The sequence below is a fragment of the Gymnodraco acuticeps genome, unplaced genomic scaffold (assembly GCF_902827175.1).
Source record: "Gymnodraco acuticeps unplaced genomic scaffold, fGymAcu1.1, whole genome shotgun sequence".
NCBI lineage: Eukaryota > Metazoa > Chordata > Actinopteri > Perciformes > Bathydraconidae > Gymnodraco > Gymnodraco acuticeps.
The window spans coordinates 5,013,815-5,032,353 of NW_022992351.1; the positions used below are offsets into that span (position 1 = coordinate 5,013,815).

General features: G+C 39.4%; 1 protein-coding gene across 1 annotated transcript; it reads right to left on the reverse strand.

The window, feature by feature from the left end:
- Positions 1 to 926: 926 nt before the first annotated feature.
- On the reverse strand, positions 927 to 17,646 carry exosc10 (exosome component 10). Its single transcript, XM_034209037.1, has 25 exons — positions 17,449 to 17,646; positions 16,624 to 16,760; positions 14,651 to 14,774; positions 14,458 to 14,562; positions 14,131 to 14,290; positions 13,925 to 14,033; positions 13,762 to 13,837; positions 13,563 to 13,673; positions 13,220 to 13,363; positions 12,109 to 12,299; positions 10,196 to 10,352; positions 5,559 to 5,707; positions 5,334 to 5,384; positions 5,132 to 5,243; positions 4,987 to 5,034; positions 4,802 to 4,877; positions 4,600 to 4,709; positions 4,420 to 4,512; positions 4,261 to 4,329; positions 4,053 to 4,158; positions 3,896 to 3,969; positions 1,790 to 1,967; positions 1,603 to 1,667; positions 1,444 to 1,517; positions 927 to 1,352 (listed from the first exon to the last, which is right to left on the reverse strand). The coding sequence occupies exons 1-25, from the start codon at positions 17,569 to 17,571 to the stop codon at positions 1,322 to 1,324; spliced, it is 2,673 nt and encodes an 890-aa protein (XP_034064928.1). The 5' UTR covers positions 17,572 to 17,646; the 3' UTR covers positions 927 to 1,321.
- Positions 17,647 to 18,539: the final 893 nt, after the last annotated feature.

Here is an 18,539-nt window from a genome sequence, read left to right on the forward strand (position 1 = left end):
CAACAATGTAAACTAAAGCCTATCCTCTTTGTAACATATTATTCAAATATGAACTCAAAAAACTCAAGGACATTTTCAAGAACTAACTGTAGGTGATTCAGTACTTCTTTAAAGTCCCCACTCAAACCCGTGTTGAAAGATAGTAATTTAAAACGGAAGGAAAAGTACAGCTCTGGGTAGAACATACGCTTCATCGTGTGTCGCCTATAATATAATGAATGGGTACAAACAATGGTTAAAAAATACTTCATAGTAAAGAGCCAGTGTCTGTTCATTTGCAGGATCACAAGTAAATAATGTAGCCAGAGGCTAGTTTTATTTTGGAATTAAACAGCCTTCTGTTATACATTCAGTTGTTAAAAGTGATAAGAGCTTTTTAGAGGTCAGTGCCATGTTGACCTCAGCCATGAAACTGTACTTTTTGTTCTTGTGTTTTGATGTGGGTGCATATTTTTAATATGTGGTTATGTATTGTTTTATGAAGCCTTTCTTCTAAATAAGTACATATTTGTAATTTGATTACCTAAGTGTTTCCAATGTGAGCGTTTCTTTGTTTAATTTATTACACAAGGGAGGCACCGATACATTATAGACAACATTATGTCCAAACATATAAATTAATCACAAAATGAATACAAGAAGTCAAACCTGTTAGGGAGAGTCAATTCAAGGCAAGGTCCCTAAATGGCCTTGAATTGAATCCCTTGGTGAGTAGATGGCGCCGTGGATGGCTGCCGGGTCGCTAGTTCATCTCCAACTTTGCATTTAATTGCATTGTTGAGGAACCTTCGACCAAAGTTTTTAATTCATTACATAACTACACCGTAGTTGTGTATATGATATGACAATAAACCTTTTGAATCTAAATGGCAACAGTTCAAAGTAACAGTGAGGAAACATGATTTCAATTCACAGGGTTAAACTGGTAAGCGATTAATAGCAGAATGTGCTCACCCTGCAGGAGTTTTATTTGAAATATTGACTGGCCGCTTGACATAATCCATTAGAAAATATCAGTGGTTATAGTTTTGAAGAAAGGTGTCATTGTTATACTGCATCACACTGCTCAACCATATGTAAGTTTATTAGGTTTCATTCATAATCATTATCTAAAAAGGCAAATAATTGTTCCTCTAAAATTGTCTTTAATAAAGAGGTCTGTGCTTCCACATATTTACAGGGCAAACTGTTTTACAAATGGAAGAAACTTGAGTAGGAAAATCGTTGATTGTTGAAATGAAAAATGAAAATAAAGGGATCATTGTTTCTGCAAGATAAGAAAAAGTTTTAAAATAAGAGAGAATATGGCATCAAGGAGAGTTTATCTTTTGGGCCAGTTGTGCTTGAATCCTCTGTAGAGAAGAAGAAACAGACAGAATGGTTAACATACTTTGATGAATGTATTAGTGAAGGCAATGAATCTACTGCACTGTAAATGTTTACCTGTCAGATTTCCCAGCCATGTACGACATACTTTTTCCACCTCCAGAATTAGATTTTTGTCCCTTGGGTTTTTTCTGTTGGGATTAAAACATTTAAATTAGTCATGCACGCATAAAAAAAACATATTGTCAATAAAGAAATGAATCAACAAACAAATACCTTTTTCCTAAAATCATTGGATTGCCGGTTTGGATCGAACTGAGTGTTGTCCGTTGGTTTGTTACCTGTAAAAATAAAGTAGGTGCCATGAGTTTGATTCATTTTTATTATTATTATTTAATATACAAAGACCAACTGAAGAGAAAAAATAAGTGATGTGATGACAATAAATAAAATATATACATACCAGCAAAGACTTTGAGGTCTGACTTTCTGTAGTCGAATGGCTTGAAGGGTTCTGGTGGAGGTGGTTCAGTCTTCTCGGGCTTCTCTGCAGATTTCAATAGCTTCTTACTCGGTTTGGGAGTCGACTCACCAACGTCACTGGCGACCCTCTCTCTTTTCGTTCCGGGTTTTACAGATTCCTAATGAAATTGGTCAGCAACATTATTTTCTGTACAATACTTCCAATAAATACTCTAATGATTGTATTCTGTTTCACTAACAAAACACATCCAGTGATGGGACAAGAAGTATGGGGGGAGGCAGTTCTGAGGTACAACTAATCAAACAGCTCTCGTTTTGATTATTTTTGATTTATTTATTTTCTGGGATTGCTCTATTTATGGTGCACCATTACATTGAATTTAATAACATACACCAAGGTAATCTTAAGGAATTAAAGGAAATTATAGAGAATAATAATAATGGATACTACCTTCAAACATTATGATTATCTTTACTGCATATTTGACAAATATATTTATTTGTACCAAACAACAGTTTAATAGTGTATTGGCCTGTGATCGAGATAATTGCAGTTAATTAAGTCCACATTGTTTGACTCTTTAGTGAGGAAACATTCTCAAATAGAGAACCTAACCTTTTGCTGCCATCTAAAGGTTTGAATGCTCACTTGGCTTGACTCTCTGCATCATTAAATTGTTGTGTCTCTGTTAATTGACACTGTGTGTTATTCAACGACCTGTGGGTGAGTGCCACGTGAAGTTAAAATCCCTACAATGTATTAACTTGCTCAATAAATGGTTTGGTTTAAGACATGTGAAAAAGACTAGAACATCATTACACAATTGATATAATGATACAGTAATTTAAAACACTTTTCTTTTATGCAAGTTGGAGCATAGTGGAGTGTGTGTCAAGTCTGTTCTTAGTTAAAGTAAAGTGTTCTACAATGGTAGTTATCCAGCTAGAAGGTCAGTTCAGGGCATGCTTCATATTACATTACTACAATCACAGCATAAGATGTGAATGACTGAGGGTTTAAAATTAGATTTAGTGGCCAAACTATTTCTTTTTAAACATTAGTGCAGCATACTGCAGTTGCAGTACATACTTAAAGTAAAAAGAAGAGTATGTGATTTAGAACACAGCCATAATATAAGTGCACAAGAAGCTTTGGAAATCTTTCTTTCAAACTGAAAGAAAAAAAAACTTCACTGGGTTAACCCTAACTACCAAAGTGGCAGCTGAAACATAGAATGATCCGATCAGAGACAATTGTTGCCTGCAGTTGGCAGGTTGACGAGCGTTACTTTCAAGTGCTGCTGCCAACTATAATAAATGCCACCAGACAGCGCGAACATGCTTGTTTGATGCCGCCTTCCCAACTTAAAACAAACTTTCACTTTTCACTTGAGCCTTCATCACACAATGGATTTCTGTGGAGCACGTCATTACTGAGCACAATACAACTCTACTCAAGGTATCCAACTCAAAGCCCATGCATGGTTAGAGGCGAGAGTCAAACAGAGGGGACCATTCTTTCTGCTGCACAGTCTCAAGATTTTTGTCAAACTGAGCATTTAAAACTGAGAGGAAACACCATATGGTGGCAAGAGCGCATAGAAGTAACTTAGTAGGAGGGCGCCAAGCAATACCCTCGACAGACGGAGCTAAAAGGAAGTGGGGCTTTTAAGCAGAAAGTAGATATTGTTGTTCCCCAGGAGGGAAGAAAGGTGTTTGATGAGCAGAGGACAAGTCTTTAATGCTGCAATCCCACTATGTATTTTTCCCCAGGCACATCATGTGACAAATATATATTAAAAGGCCACTGAAATGCCAGTTCTGCAGACTGGCAGCAGTGGTTCAATCGCTTGTGAGTCACTGTATTTATGCAGGAATACCAGCAAATGGGGGGCATTGAAGAGGGTTAAACTGTCTATTACAGCACTATCTTTAATATGCTGAGCCAGGCTCTTGGGTGAATATAACACTTGTGATTGTCACGGATATGTATCTTCCCAACAGGGACATCAAAAGTGAAGTTGACTGTGTAGCCAATCTAAAGTGGGTGAGGGGAAATGTAAGCACAAAAAAGCACATGACTTACCGCTGCCTGCTCGCGAACAGTGGGAACGTTCTGGAGAGACTCCTGGTAGCTCTGCTTAGCCTTCTTTCTCTCATCTGTGGATATGTTGCATGCAAATACAATGAGGGGCGTTTCATTGAAAAAGGTGTACATTTGGAGCATATTCGACCTCCATTACCTGCCACTTTCTTTGTGAGTTCCTTTTTTTCTTCCTTTGCTTTTTTTTTGGCATCCAACTCCTTCTGTTGCTGCTCAATACTCTGCAGCTTCCATCTTTTACTTATCTGTAAATGTGAGATGGTACAGCTATGAATATTCAAATATTTAGCTAAGAGGAAAAGACAAATAGGTCTAGAGGTTGATGGATGGATGGAGTTTTTACATACCTCAAATATTTTGGAAGATGGGTCAAACTTGGCATTCTTGCTGATGTGCACATTGTTGGAGGGCAAGTACTAAAATCACAAAGAAGATAGTTGAATGCCGTGTGTCTGTTTAAATAAAAACGCAACATTACTGAGGGGTTATCGCTGGTCATCTCTTACCATTCTGAAAGGGTTTTCAAAAGACTCAATGATGCGCCTGGCTTTCATTTGACCCACAGGAAGGGATTCTGGGTCATTCTGTGTTTCCGGCTCCTTTAAAAAAAAAAAACGCAGAGTTATCACATAAGGTATCACATTTGTGTGAGAATCGGCCAAGGTAAGGTAACTAAAAGTCTTTACCTCAAACTGTGTGATTTTAGCTTTTGCTACAAGGCCACTTGTGTTTTCTTCATCAACATCCATTTTGGGCTCATCCTCTGCAAAGAGCATCCCTTGTTTGATGGGCATTTCTGAAAATAAATACACAAGTTACAGGCCTGATAGGCTTAAATAATAAATTACTGGAATAATGCAATTAAATATGTGCAATTATGAGGCTTACCATCAGTAGAACAGTTATGGAGATCGCTCTCAGAGACCCTGGATGTATCATGAGGACCAAACAACGTGACGTCAGCCTGGAAAAGTATACAAAATGTAGTTAATTTTGTCCCATTTGTTGTTTTTAACAAATACTGAATGCAAAACACATATATTCCATCTGGTTTTTAACATTTCTTAACTAACCTTTTTTATGGGTGTGAGTCCTTTCTTCTTTTGAGCTGCAATCTCAGCCTGTGCAACGTGTAGAAAAGATTGCAATGGATTTAGATGCAAACATTGATATTGCACAAAAAAAACATCCTTACGGCTGCGCCCCATGTTTTCTTACCTTGAGGAGAGGCATTTCTCTGGCTTGCTGCACTAACAAATGCAGCTCATTGACCTGCTGCCTCACCAGCGGGGGTACAGGGTTACAGCAGGCGATGATGCCCTGTGGCTCTCTGAAAAGAAAAAGAAAAAAATAATGTGCTACAGGGAGAGAACCAATGCTGAAGATGAATCAAACTAAGTGGGAAATCTAATGGACTTACTTTGGCATCTCCTCAGATATCTTGTTCATCATATGAGTGGGCAGAACAAATCTAAAACACACAAATAAACACATTTCAAAAACATGTCAAGACAGACTGTGAATGATTCTAAAAGAGAGATTGTCACAAAAATGTGGGTTATAAAATCATGCTTGGAGAGAACTATAAATAGGGAAACAGCTAGAGGATTTCTGGAACATCGAGTCCATCTTCCAAACAGCATACCCGGTGCTTTCATCTTCCTGCCTGGCCAGCTTGTCCCTCCAGGCAAACAGCAGTCTGAAGGCAGTGAGCTGCTGGGTGTTAAAGGACCTTTTCTGCTTCCTCTGCAGCTCCAAATATGACTCCTCTGTGAATATAGGCTTCACATATTTCTGTATGGAAGAAGAGCACATGATGAATGTTGAAGAATGTTAGAAAAGGCCAGAGACCATGGTGTGAACATTAAAAAAGCAATTAAGAAATGAAACAGTGGAATAGGAGTATATATATAAATGTTATTCATTGGGATAAACCCCTTGAGATGCACCATCTAGTTTTCAAGGGGTCCCGACAATAGCAACAACTTACAGACATACATAAACAAAAAGACAAAATGCAAAACATGACACACAAGACAAACCACATACAGTCTGTTAAGTGAAATTCAAGCAATGCACACAATCATTAAAATTTGAGACAGTCAAGCAAACCAGTTTCATCAATATCAGTTATAACAAGTACAGACCAGTTGAAAGTGAGATAACAATGCATGTTTAAATAAACCCAATGATGCAAGAGATCTAATAGCAGCAGGTAAAGTATTCAAGTCAGTTGGGGCTTTAAACATGAACGCTCTTCTGCCAATCAATTTTTTTGCAGAGGGGACAGAGAAATAAATCTGAACAGAATGTCTAACTTGATGAATTGGTGAGTAGGGTACAAATACTGCTTTAAATAAGGGGGATAGTTAAGATGAATGCATTTAAGTATCAGCTGAAGCCAATGCATGTGTCTTCTTACATTTAAAGAAGGCCATTTAAGTTGGTTATACATTGTGCAGTGATGTGTACGAAAAGGACAACCAAGAACAAATCTGCATAGTCTGTTGTAGGCTATGTTGAGTGGAGCAAGATCTGATTTATGTGCATTTTGGTAGACAACATCACAATAGTCCATAATCAGAAAGAATAAGTTGAGAAGCAATTATCTTTCGGACACTGAGCGTAAAACAATTGCGAGAGCGGTGTAAAACACTGATTCCGTAATTGACTTTTTGTATTACATGCTTTATATGTAGTTTAAATGAAAGTTCAGAGTCTAGCCATACACCAAGATATTTAAAGCTATCAACTTTATGCAGAGAAGTGCCATCCTTACATGTTATTACTACATTAGGTTTGGATTTGAGCTTCTGCCTGGTACCAAAGACCATGGTATAAGATTTTGTTTTGTTAAGCAGTAGTTTATTGCGTGATAGCCAGTCCTGTAAGATATTAAAATCTGATTCAAGAGAGATCTGAATTTGTGAAAAATCTGATTTGGATGTATATATGACAGTGTCATCAGCATAAAGGTGAGTACAACAATAAATGAGACAAGAAGATAAATCATTTATGTAAATAGAGAACAGAAGTGGGCCCAGAGTTGATCCTTGGGGTACACCCTTTTGTTGGATCAACAGGTCAGACTGTTTTCCATTAACAACCACACATTGCTTTCTACTGCGAAGGTACGAGTTAAACCATAACACTGTATTATTAGAAAGGCCAATGCCGTGAAGTTTATCCAAGAGCAGATATCGATCAACAAAATCAAAGGCTTTTGTCAAGTCAATAAAAATGGCACCTGTGAGTTCACCATCATCTGCAGCAGAGTACAAGTCATTCGTAAATTTAAGTAGGGCAGTTGTTGTGGAGTGATTAGGCCTGAAACCAGATTGAACCGGAGATAAAATATTATAAGTATTGAGATAATGTGACAGTTGATTACATACAGGGTTGGGTTGTAACGGAATACATGTAACAGCGTTACGTAATCAGAATACAAAAATCAAGTAACTGTATTCAGCTCGCGTTACATTTGAAAAACGAGTAATCTGATTACAGTTACTTTCGTAAACCTGAAGTGAATACATTTTGGAATACTTATTGGAATTATTGGTGGAAAGATTTCCTCACAACATGTAATATTCATTACTAAAGGTACAGCCGAATCATCACAGCCCACAAAACCTTTTACCGCCGCAGATGGACCAAAAAAGCGTTTGAAAAAAAATCGCGGGTCCGCTCAGTGAAACAATAACAACGAAACATGGAGGAACACAAGTCTGCGTTTAAATCGGGTGTGTGTGGTTAAAACACATCAGCCTGCGGTCGCTCTTTCTTTAGCCTTACTAATGATTATTTCTGAAGGTAAACACAGTGAAGGCGGTGCGTGAAAGGCACTGCGTGCTCGTCTTCTCAGAGGCTGAGTTAACCCTCCCGCTGCCTCCTGGCGCTGCAGAGATTTCATGAAGTGAAGGAGGTGTTCCTTCTATAAAACAGCTGCGGGCAGCAGATACTGTGAGAGTCACGGACATGAATTCATAGATCAAGGCAGACTGGTGCACACACTCTCCTGTTTTGCCAATCCGGTGCTTAAACAAATATAGCTCTACACCCCTGGCCGTAATGTCCTTAAAATGAAGTCCGAGTTTGACATTTTAATTCATGTCCTGCCAACACTGGCAGGACAAAAGGCGACACGCTCGTTCTAAGCCGTGTCCCTCACTCCTCACATCCCAAACTGCATCCCCAAAAAGTTAATTATGTTGTTACATCGTTTCAGATGTTGTGTTTCAGTTGTGCTCTTGATAAGCCATTAAAACAGTAAAAACACGTTCCTTTTGCTTTTTGTGTCTCCTGTTCACCAAAACATACCCATCTGTGATGGAAAAAGAAAGTAATCCAAAAGTAATCTGATTACGTTACTTTTTTAAGACACGTAACTGTAACTGTATTCGGATTACTTTCAGAGCCATGTAATCAGTAATCAGTAACTGATTACATTTACAAAGTAACCCTCCCAACCCTGATTACATATTATTTTCTCCAAAACTTTGGAAATAGAACAGATTATAGAGATTGGTCTATAATTATTTGTATCAAGTAAATCACCACCTTTATGCAGTGGAATGATGCGTGCACATTTCCAAATAGTCGGCAACTCACAGGTGGACAAAGACAGGTTGAACAAATCAGCAAGTGGGTACATGAGAATATGGGACGCCAATTTTATGAACCTGTTTTCTATACCATCGAGTCCTGCACTGCCATCCACTTTTAATTCTGTGATAGCATTATGAACTTCGTGTGGTAGAATCTTCTTAAAAGAAAAATAACTGTTGCAGTATGAGTTACTATTAGAAATACCAGTCGTCAAATAGGAGTCAGATAGTAGTGTGGAACATACATTAGCGAAATGCTGATTAAATATTTGGGCAATGGATAATGGGTCATGAATTATTGTATCAGCAGTTCTTATTTTATTAATAGAATGTTTACCCGATTTATTTAAAATAGATTTAATTTTAGTCCAAAATTGCTTGGGATTCTTAAAGTCCGATGTGAGAGATTCTTTATAGTAGTTCGATTTAGCATTTCGTGTTTTGGTTTTACTCAGATTTCGAAGATGCCTGTATACTTCCCAATCGGCTATAGTTCTTGAATGACGATATATCGACCATGCTTTATCCCTTTCCCTAAAGAGACTGATGAGTTCAGAATTGATCCAAGGGAGATGTTGACCGTTGACCTTAACCGTTCTCACAGGAGCATGTTTGTTCATGACATCAGTGAGCTCTTTATGCAGAAAATCCCAAGCATCTTGTACAAAAGGTATAAGTTGAAATCTGTCCCAATTAAGGGCAACAACATCATTAATAAATAAATCAACATTCCATTTTTTATATTGTCTGATTTTGACTAGTTTTGGAGGTAGTTTAATTAATTAGATTTTCCATACGCAATAAACAATTGAATGATCGCTGAAGCAATCCGACATGACACCAGCTTTTAAGATTCTGTCAGGGTGTGACACCAGTATCCAGTTCTAAGAGTGATACGAGTTGGCTCATTAATTAGCTGTTTAACATTTAGACTACTGAAAAGTCTTTTCTCTCTATCAGATGATTTATCCAACCAATTTTTGTTGAAATCACCAAGCAAGATTATTTCATTTCCGCAGGAAATGGAGTTGATAGTGTAAATTATATGGTTAAAAGACTCTGCAGGTGAAGAAGGTGGCCTATAGATGCTAACAATAGTTAAGCATTTATTTTCATGAAAAATAATTTTAAGAAATGCATTCAAAATGTAGAGGCTCTATAGAAGTAGCAATTAGCTCAGTCACAAGGTCAGAGGAGACATAAATAGCCACACCTCCACCCCTGCTGCATCTATCAGATCTGTAAAGCAAATAATTTATGATTTGTAATTCACTATTGGAAATGTTACTATTAAGCCAAGTTTCAGAGAGTGTGATGATTTTAGGTTTATGTAGAACAACCCATATCCGAAGTAAATCAATTTTGGGCAATAGACTCCTGATATTCAAATGAATGATTTTTATACCCTTTAATTCATCCAGTCTAGAATGAATAGCAAATAATGTTCCTGTCACTTGTTACGCATACGTGCGATTCATGATTGTAAAGATTGCTAGATTCAACCATTAATGTAAAACAGACATACAAAACATTCAAACACAAAAAGAAAAATACAGAAAAACACAAAACAACCTTTAAGAAGGCCCAGCAGCCCTGGACACCAAATCCCAGAGCATTAGAAAAGTGTAGGTGTTGATTTAATCCTGATGGTGTATGAAGTGAGATTTGTTCTCACCTTCAGAGAGATGTCTTTGCTCTTGTTCCAGACACACTGTAGCAGGCCGGGCTGCCCGTGGTTAAAGTCCAACAGCTGTTCCCGCACACAGTCGTAGATGTAAGGCAGGAAGTGTGTGTCTGACCGAGCATACTGCACCATCTCCTCTGGCAAGGGGCTACAGGAGTGAGATACACATGATTTAAAAGTAGAAAATAATCACATTTAAAAATGTACATTTACATGGATATAGACTCCTGCATTTACTTGTTCATGTTAAACCTTCTCTGCAACATTTAGCTTATAGTATTTATTATTTGACATGTATATACAGGGTTCCTGCACGTTTCACCAACTCAAATGTAAGACTTTTTAGACCTATTTCACGACAAGAAAGTAGGAAGGAAAATTGCTATGAAAGAAGAAATACATCCCATAATTACTTACAAAGTAAATGTATTCATGTTCAACATAAGAATGATGACTGAACATAACCGCATAACAGTACACAGAACTATGTTAGCGTGTCAGACAAAAAGTGTGTAGTGCGTGTGTCTCTGTGTATGTGTGTGAGTGACAAGAGCTATATTCAGAGCACTGCTGCCTTCATGCTGTTGTATGATTGGTGTTTAGCTACGGTATTTAGCGTCCACAGCACCTCCGCTTTTAGGGTTGACGTAGACCCAAACGTCACCCGGAGGTCCCCCGATGTTGTTGCGGGAGCTGCTGCACCAGCTAACGCTGCATTAGCAAAACAAACGCTAATTTTGTTTGCAAAAGGTGCAGCAGGCTTCAAACACGTTCCCCTCCACTGGTTTCAACCACGCACTAAATTCATTGTGTTCCAAACAAATACGGATGAACTTACACTTCCCCATATTTATTTGTAAGTAGATTAGAAGATACCAGAGTTTAGCTGAAGCTTGGTTGCTAGGTTACTAGCTGGGTGTTGTTCTCCAATAAGTGGCCGGGGGAAACAAAGTTAGTGATTACTGGTTCCATGTTGATTTATTTCAATACAAATTGTTTGGGGGAACTGAAAGGCTATTACCGTACTGGTTACTTTGCAGCCCGGACATTTCCCCCAAAACACATTTAGACGCGATCGCAACACAGAAGTACCTTTCAAATCCCATCTTTTTTAAGACCTTCTAAATCATATTTAAGACCTTTCTTATTTTTTCGATCATATTTAAGACTTTCAATTCTGATTATCAAATGTAAGACTTTTTAAGACCCCGTGGGAACAACACTGTATATAGTTTATTTCATCTGCATTACTTGCACATCTTGCAAGATAATCTGACCTATTCTATAGTACTCTGTTTGTCCGGCAGTGGCTCAGTCAGTAGGGGCTTGGACTGTGAGCCGTAGGGTCGCCGGTTCAAGTCCCCGAACAGACCTAAATATGGAATGTGGACTGCTACTTGGAGAGGTCCCAGTTCACCTCCTGCCGTGGTGCCCTTGAGCAAGGCACCGGACACCCCCCTTCCCCCCCACTCCCATTGCTCCCCGGGTGCTGTACAATAGCTGCCCACTGCTCCTAGTGCTAGACTCCTGGTACTAAGATGGGTTAAATGCAGAGGCCAAATTGCACTGTGTGCTATATGCTCTGCATGTGTGTCCATTAAAGAGGGTTTCATCCGTCCGATTATATTTCTTCTTGAACTATTTAACTGTTTTTTTATTTGTTTAATTGTTTTATGTCATGTATATTCATGTTACATTGTTGGAGGAGCATGGGACTAAAGATTTTCATTGCCATATCTATACTGTAGCTAATGTGACCATGAAGACTTTGAATCTCTAAGAGTAATATTACAATCAATATGAGATCAATGCTGGATTTTCCTGATAAGAGATAGCTATCAATCAGTTAAACCCTAAACATTAACTATAAAACGAAGCATAGAGTGGCCGTGTCATCTTCATACCGAATCCTCCAGTCAGCCAGCTGGTAGCGTTTGTCTGACTCCACGGTGCAGTAGTGTTTGAGCAGGTGGTCGAGGGAATGTCTGGCCAAGTTCAGAGCTCGGCTGGCCTGATGCGTGTCAAAAAGGTTGACGACATACAAGCCTAAGTCCCTCTGGAGCCACTCCATGTCAGAGTCAGCGCCGTGAAATATCTGAGAAAAGGAGAGAAACCACACTCAATTAAAAACTTTAAAAAATATATTTTTTCAGACAAAGAAATCACTGCTTCGATACAGAATATAATACTAGGGACACACTATGTGACATTTTCTCATTGGGATTTTTTTCACAGATCTCTCAGCAGTTCAAGCCCACGCAACACACTTTTTCACAGGTATCCTACAGTGTGTGATTCACGTTGGCTCCCACACACTACAGGACACCCACCAACTTCATCAAACTTGTTAGAAAACTTTGAGGCTCTGAGACAACTGAAAGAAGTTCAGACGCAGAAGCTTTTAAGAGTAAAGCTTCAGAAACGTACTACACTGGTGGATATTTTCTTCTACAGGTATCTAATAAAACTTTCATAAGGGTAGTCTGAGCCTCCTTCAAAATCATCTGCTTGAAATAAATGTATCCTCTTGGGGATATTTTGATTTGGGAAAGGGATGACAGAACGGCAGGCAGAACAAGACATTCAGACAGGTTCTCTCTAATTATCTTCAGTTTATTCATATACTTGGAAATAAGAGAAACATCGGTTATAATTGTCCAGTGCATAGTAAAACTCATTAGCACAAAACTTAAATGTGTCACAATCTCATTGATCTTGACAATTGTAAATTTAGCAAATGTGTTTCAGCTTCAAACTAGTGGTTTAGTTAATGTGATATGAATAACATGTGCAGTGTGGTAGCTATGTGCAGTTGTGAAAATATGTCTAGAAGTCCTCAGATTCAAAATGTAAAACTGTTAAATAAATTATTTATGTATAACAGAGAGAATGTTTGCCAAAGACAGACCTGACCAAGGCTGAAGACAGCCACAGAAGGTGCAGTTGCCTATTAAGAATCTGTTTGTCTTAACAGGATACAGGAACAAAAATTAACTTGTAGATTAGCGCCATTACCTTGACAATAGCAGGGTCAGTGAATGCCTCATTGAGAATGTACAACTCGCCCCGGAGCTCAATGGTGTCGATGATGAAGTCCTCGTCTCTGGTGGAGATCTGCATCAGGCAGGTGAGGCCGAGGAAGCTCCTGTAGGAGTGGTGCTGCGACAGAGAAAAAAGTTTGTTAACAATAACTTACTCGCGTTGCAATCAGGATTGACAACAAATTGACCGTTGAAAAGTCTGCATCATAAGCCTTGGAAAAGCATTACCTGTTGTATTGGATCAGATGACATAACATAGGTATTAATGATATTGTGCCGACTCCCTCCACACCCATGAACTTTTTCTTATCCCTTACCTCAAGATCCACTGCAAATTCAGACAATTTGCAAAGTTTCTCATTCAGAGCCACCAGATCCTCCAATGTTTCAATGAAGGAGCATTTGGTCTCATCCAGGGGTTTGTACATCTAAGAAAACAGCAACACACAAATTACACATTTAGTAGAAGCTTAACCAGCAGTGAGAGGATTATATCTAAGGATCAGTAATGCTTACCAGCGGTTGTGGCTTAGAAAGAAGGCTTTCTGTTAATGTGAAATGATCCAGTTCATATTGGTATGGGTGGGAAAACCTACATGGGTCAGAATCAAAAGTTAACATGGACAAGAGGAAACAGGAAAAGACGAAATGTTACTTTTACACAGGAGACAAGTCTTACATGTCTTCAACATGTTCCTGAGTTCTCTGCTGGTGAATGAAGTCAGCCAGGGCAGCCGGGACATCAAGGTCCTCAGGTCGCTCTTTACGGATTTGTTTGTTGGTGAAATCTACGATTGGGGAGTAAGAGAGCACATGTGTTATAAATGTTAATGAGTTTATGAAAACACAAGATGGGGAATAATATGAGCGTGAAAAGTTTCTTACAGGAGGGAAGAGGCTTTACTGCATTGGGCTTGATGAAGATCTTGGGAACAAATGGTGTGTTGCTGTTGTCGACTTTTTCCCTGAATTTCAGCTGAGGCCTCACAATATTCTTGGCATGGAGCAGACGGAACGTCTCAGAACGACTGCCGGAGCCTGAACCCTGATCAATAAAAGGCATTGTTTACAAAATGGGTGGGGGTGGGAGTGTTAAAAAAAACTTTCTTTAAATGCTTGAATGCTAGGGCTGGCACAAAGCATTAAGGCTTGAAGGCAACCCAAACAAACTGGCATCTGCAAGCATAAGAGCCGAGAAGTTAATTGGCCAACCTTGCGATTCCAGCTGGAAACAACAATCTTGGGAGCCTGAAAGCCTGCGGGCAGGACAGGCTGCTGGCTCCTGTTCACCCCATCAGCTTCATCAAGAAGAATCCCCTGAAAAGCAGATACAAGAGCTCAGTTAGTTGCAAAGACTTTTCCATGAAAAAATGTGTACAACATCAAAACTGAAGGAGGATCATACCACTCTTTCGAGGATGACGTCGTTCGAGTCCACGACCAAGTCGAACCTCTCCTCCAGCCCTGTCAGCTTGTTCCTGTCCCTCATGTGAGATCTGCAGCCATGGTGCTGCATTATCTGACTCATGCTGACATGGGGACAAAGTGAAACATTTCTTATTAAGAAACAGCGAGTAGCAATCAAATCCTTTGTGTGTCTTAAGGTTGGTACATCATTTTGGCATCCATACGTTGTTTAACAGTGGTTTTACACCACTCGGCTGTCTTTGTATACCTTTAAAAACCAAATTGTATACAAATTAGTAATTAGGGATGCTCCGATCGCCAATTTCGGGGCCGATCGCCGGAATCAGTATCGGCCGATACCGATCACCGATCCGATCGAGTGGGCGGGGCCTAAATGGAAGATTTAAATATCACTTTAAATCTTCCATTTAAAGTGATGTTTAAAACTCAGTTAATGGGGCTCATTCACTGGAGCTTCCACAAACAACAATCAACTTAATTATTACATTCAAATGATGTACATTATTCAAGTTTACATTCACTTTGGATAATATACACGGGAGAAATGAGCGGAAGCGCTCTCTTTTCCTCTCTCTCTCTCTCTCCTGACAGCCTGTCAGTATCTCACGCAGCTCACTGATCCAGTAATGAATGACCCGACAGTGAAGAATACATATATTTATAATGACTAGTTTAGCTTGTTCCAGAGGTAGATAAAATAGCTAAGTGTGTTAGGTCTAACTCGTGTGTTTCGTTCCGCTTACCGGTCCGGTGGGCGGAGCTGCAGGACTTCTGCTTCACACACGTTGCATACCGCTATTTTACTGTCTTTTTCGGACACCTTAAAATAATGCCAGACCGGTGAAACCATTTTGGCGAACTTGTTTTGCCGCACACAGAGAAAAGTGTCATGTATTTTACGTCATGCGATCGGCTCTCGCGATCGGCATGTTTAGAGAGCACCGATCGATCGGTAGAGAGTGAGTATCGGCCGATCTCGATCGGTGACCGATCGATCGGAGCATCCCTATTAGTAATGGCTGTAACAGAAAATCTCCCCACACCACCTCTCTTCTAAACAAGTCTTTAGTTTGTATTCTTTTTTTCTTGCCAGCTACAGGTGAATCGGCCACCAACTGGATTTGAGTGTGGAACAAATAACGGGAATTTGTAATAAGGACCTTTAAGGACACACAGATCCAGAAAGTATACAATAGCCTTAAAGGTCCCCTATTATCAGGGGTGCACATAACTGGTACGCAGGTGCAGCCTAAATGTGGAATGCGTAACGTCCCGTGAGTCATTGCGCGATACGATAACGTTTATGGTTAAGTGTTAGCACCCCCGAAGAGGAACAAGCTCTTACGTTGATATTGGAGATTTCAATAAATTAGAAAAAAAACCGGGAAAAAGACGAAAAAACAAAACACAACGAATAACAAAATTGAAACCTGAATAGTACTCCAACGAACGAATATTCGGGTACAGCCCTAGTAGACGGACACGTTTATTGAGCCGATTCCGTGTATTGAGTTGAATTCGGTGAGTTTTCGTCTCCGTGTGGACGGGGTCTCAATTGATAAGGGGGGTGGGGTTACCTTGGTTGGTTATTGGCTAATGGTTACACAACCCAAAAAAACGTTATGACATCATAAAGTGGCCAACATCTGATCAAATCATTTTCAGATGTTTTTATACAAACGGATCAGGAGAAAAAGAGAGCAAATCTTTTTTTCCTGAAACTTTCAGAATCTCTTTACACAGAGGGGACACATATTTCTGTATCAAAGACATGAAAAAGTGGATTTTGCATAATAGGTGACCTTTAAGGATCAGGCATACTTGTGTCCACAACTCCTGACAAAGAGCAGCATATTCTTGAATGTGTCAGGTGAATGGGTGAAAGAGAGGGGGAGCAGGTGCCTGACTGAGCCAAAACTCAAAAGGAAGCGACGACATAATTGAACTCACCCCTGCAGGAGCTTATCTCCTTGTCTTTCACAGAACTCCTGGAAGCCCGGGAAGCTCCGATAGAAATCATATTCATCTCCAGTCTGAGGCAAGCTGGCGGATGCCTTGGTGGCAGATAACACCGCACCCAATCCATACTACAGAGAGAGGATCAGCTGTTAGTCCATACCAAAACATAGTATGATCAAAAACATAGGGAAAGGAAACAATTAAATGAACAATGTGTATGATCTTTTAATGCAAGATTAGGGTTTTCACAACAAAGTTATTTCTAAACAGTGAAACTTGGCATATTTGAACTTACATACATGCAGAGTTTAAACGGTAATTTTTTATTAAACTAGTGGAATGACTGAAAATATAGCGAAAACGTTATTTATAATGTAATGTGTTAGCTATACCTATCTACACAACTATATGCTGGTGACAGCTTTTCTAAATGTGGATATGTATTACCTTTTCCCAATTAAAGAGCTATCTTTAGTTAGCTAAGTTAAATCGCCCATAGCTCAAATTGGTCCCAAAATGAACAATTAGCGAAAGTATTTATCGACTGTTAATTTCTTTAAATAAATGAATATTAACATGAACACATTCACCTAGAGAGGCATATTTTTTTTGTTGAAAACTATTGCAACTTCGACCATTACCTCACTAGTTAATTATAATATTAAAAGCTTGTGTCAACAGATACCTGTGCATCTTTTCTCACCAAGCCTAACTAATTTGACTACAGCTCGTAGGCACTAAAGCAGACCCACGTTGCCCACCTGACTGCTAGCCTGGACTCACAAACTGCGCGTGCAGCGTGCTTAGTTCACTCACTTTAACAAAAGCATCCGCGTCTTTAAAACCGGGACACAGGTCTTCCTTTTCCTCGTCGTTGTTTTCGGAATTTGGGTCTGCAAAGACACTGTTAGAGGAGTCTTTTCTCTTAGAATAATCCATATTCCAGTTTCAGTGCTGTGTACATGTGTGCCGCAGGAAGCAGTCTCCTTCTCCACAATATTTTGTCTTCATAGCTGACACAAGGCAGGGCAGGGAGACACAGCGCCACCTGTCGGAGTGGAGTAAACGTTCCGCGAGACGACGGACTATATCTTCAACAATTAGTTTGACAATAAGAGAAATATTGCTGCTTGAGCAAATGTGAAATGTTTGGATTCACTGAACCCATTGCTATTAATTGTTGTTGATATTTCAGCATTCTGCCACATTTTATGTTTTTCTATATTCTACGTTGTGTGGATTCTCTTAGGTTGTGATCCAAATCAGGATTGGTCATGAATCATTATTCCACTGCATTGCCATGCTCTGGTCCTCAATGTACCCGTGCAATGCAGTGACACTGCAGACACAGCATACCTCACCCATCCAACCTTTTTACCTCAGTGTTGCACCAGACTGCTGGTACCATGGGGGGGCAGTATTGATATATGCAATATGCAGCAACTAAACTACATCTGCACTGTGTTGGTGGGCTATAGGAAGAACAGCAATCATGTCTCATCCAATATCTCTGTAAGAGCTATCTTAAACATATCCGAATATCTGCATTTTGCAGTTTTCAGCAATAGAGGTGATGTTGTGGGTATACCGGAGGATATTAATCATACATTAATACCCTCCCTTAAGTGTCTGGTGTAAAAATAAGTTACAGTAGCCCAGTGTTGTGATTCAGCGGTCAATATCATGTCAAGAGCCATTGCCGAAGTATTGACACACCAGCTCATTATGGATGATCTGTGGTGTGTAGGGAGAAACCTCGCTTTTCTTCACTTCCCTTCCCTATTGATCTCTTCACAGGGTCCTCTCCCTCTTATTATCTTAAAAGCATCTCTGCAACACTGGCTCAATCAATATTTCACAGTAGCTCTCCATGTCATTCCCTTTTTTTAGTGGAAGGCATCCGAAGT

What these genes read in the sequence shown, in the direction of transcription:
- exosc10 (XM_034209037.1), bottom strand. Translation starts at nt 17,571, where the DNA reads ATGGATTATTCTAAGAGAAAAGACTCCTCTAACAGTGTCTTTGCAGAC. An exon ending in CTGGCTGACTGGAGGATTCG is followed by an intron (nt 10,353 to 12,108) that starts GTATGAAGATGA and finishes TCACTCCTGTAG; the next exon opens with CCCCTTGCCAGAGGAGATGG. An exon ending in CAGGAAGATGAAAGCACCGG is followed by an intron (nt 5,385 to 5,558) that starts GTATGCTGTTTG and finishes TGTGTGTTTTAG; the next exon opens with ATTTGTTCTGCCCACTCATA.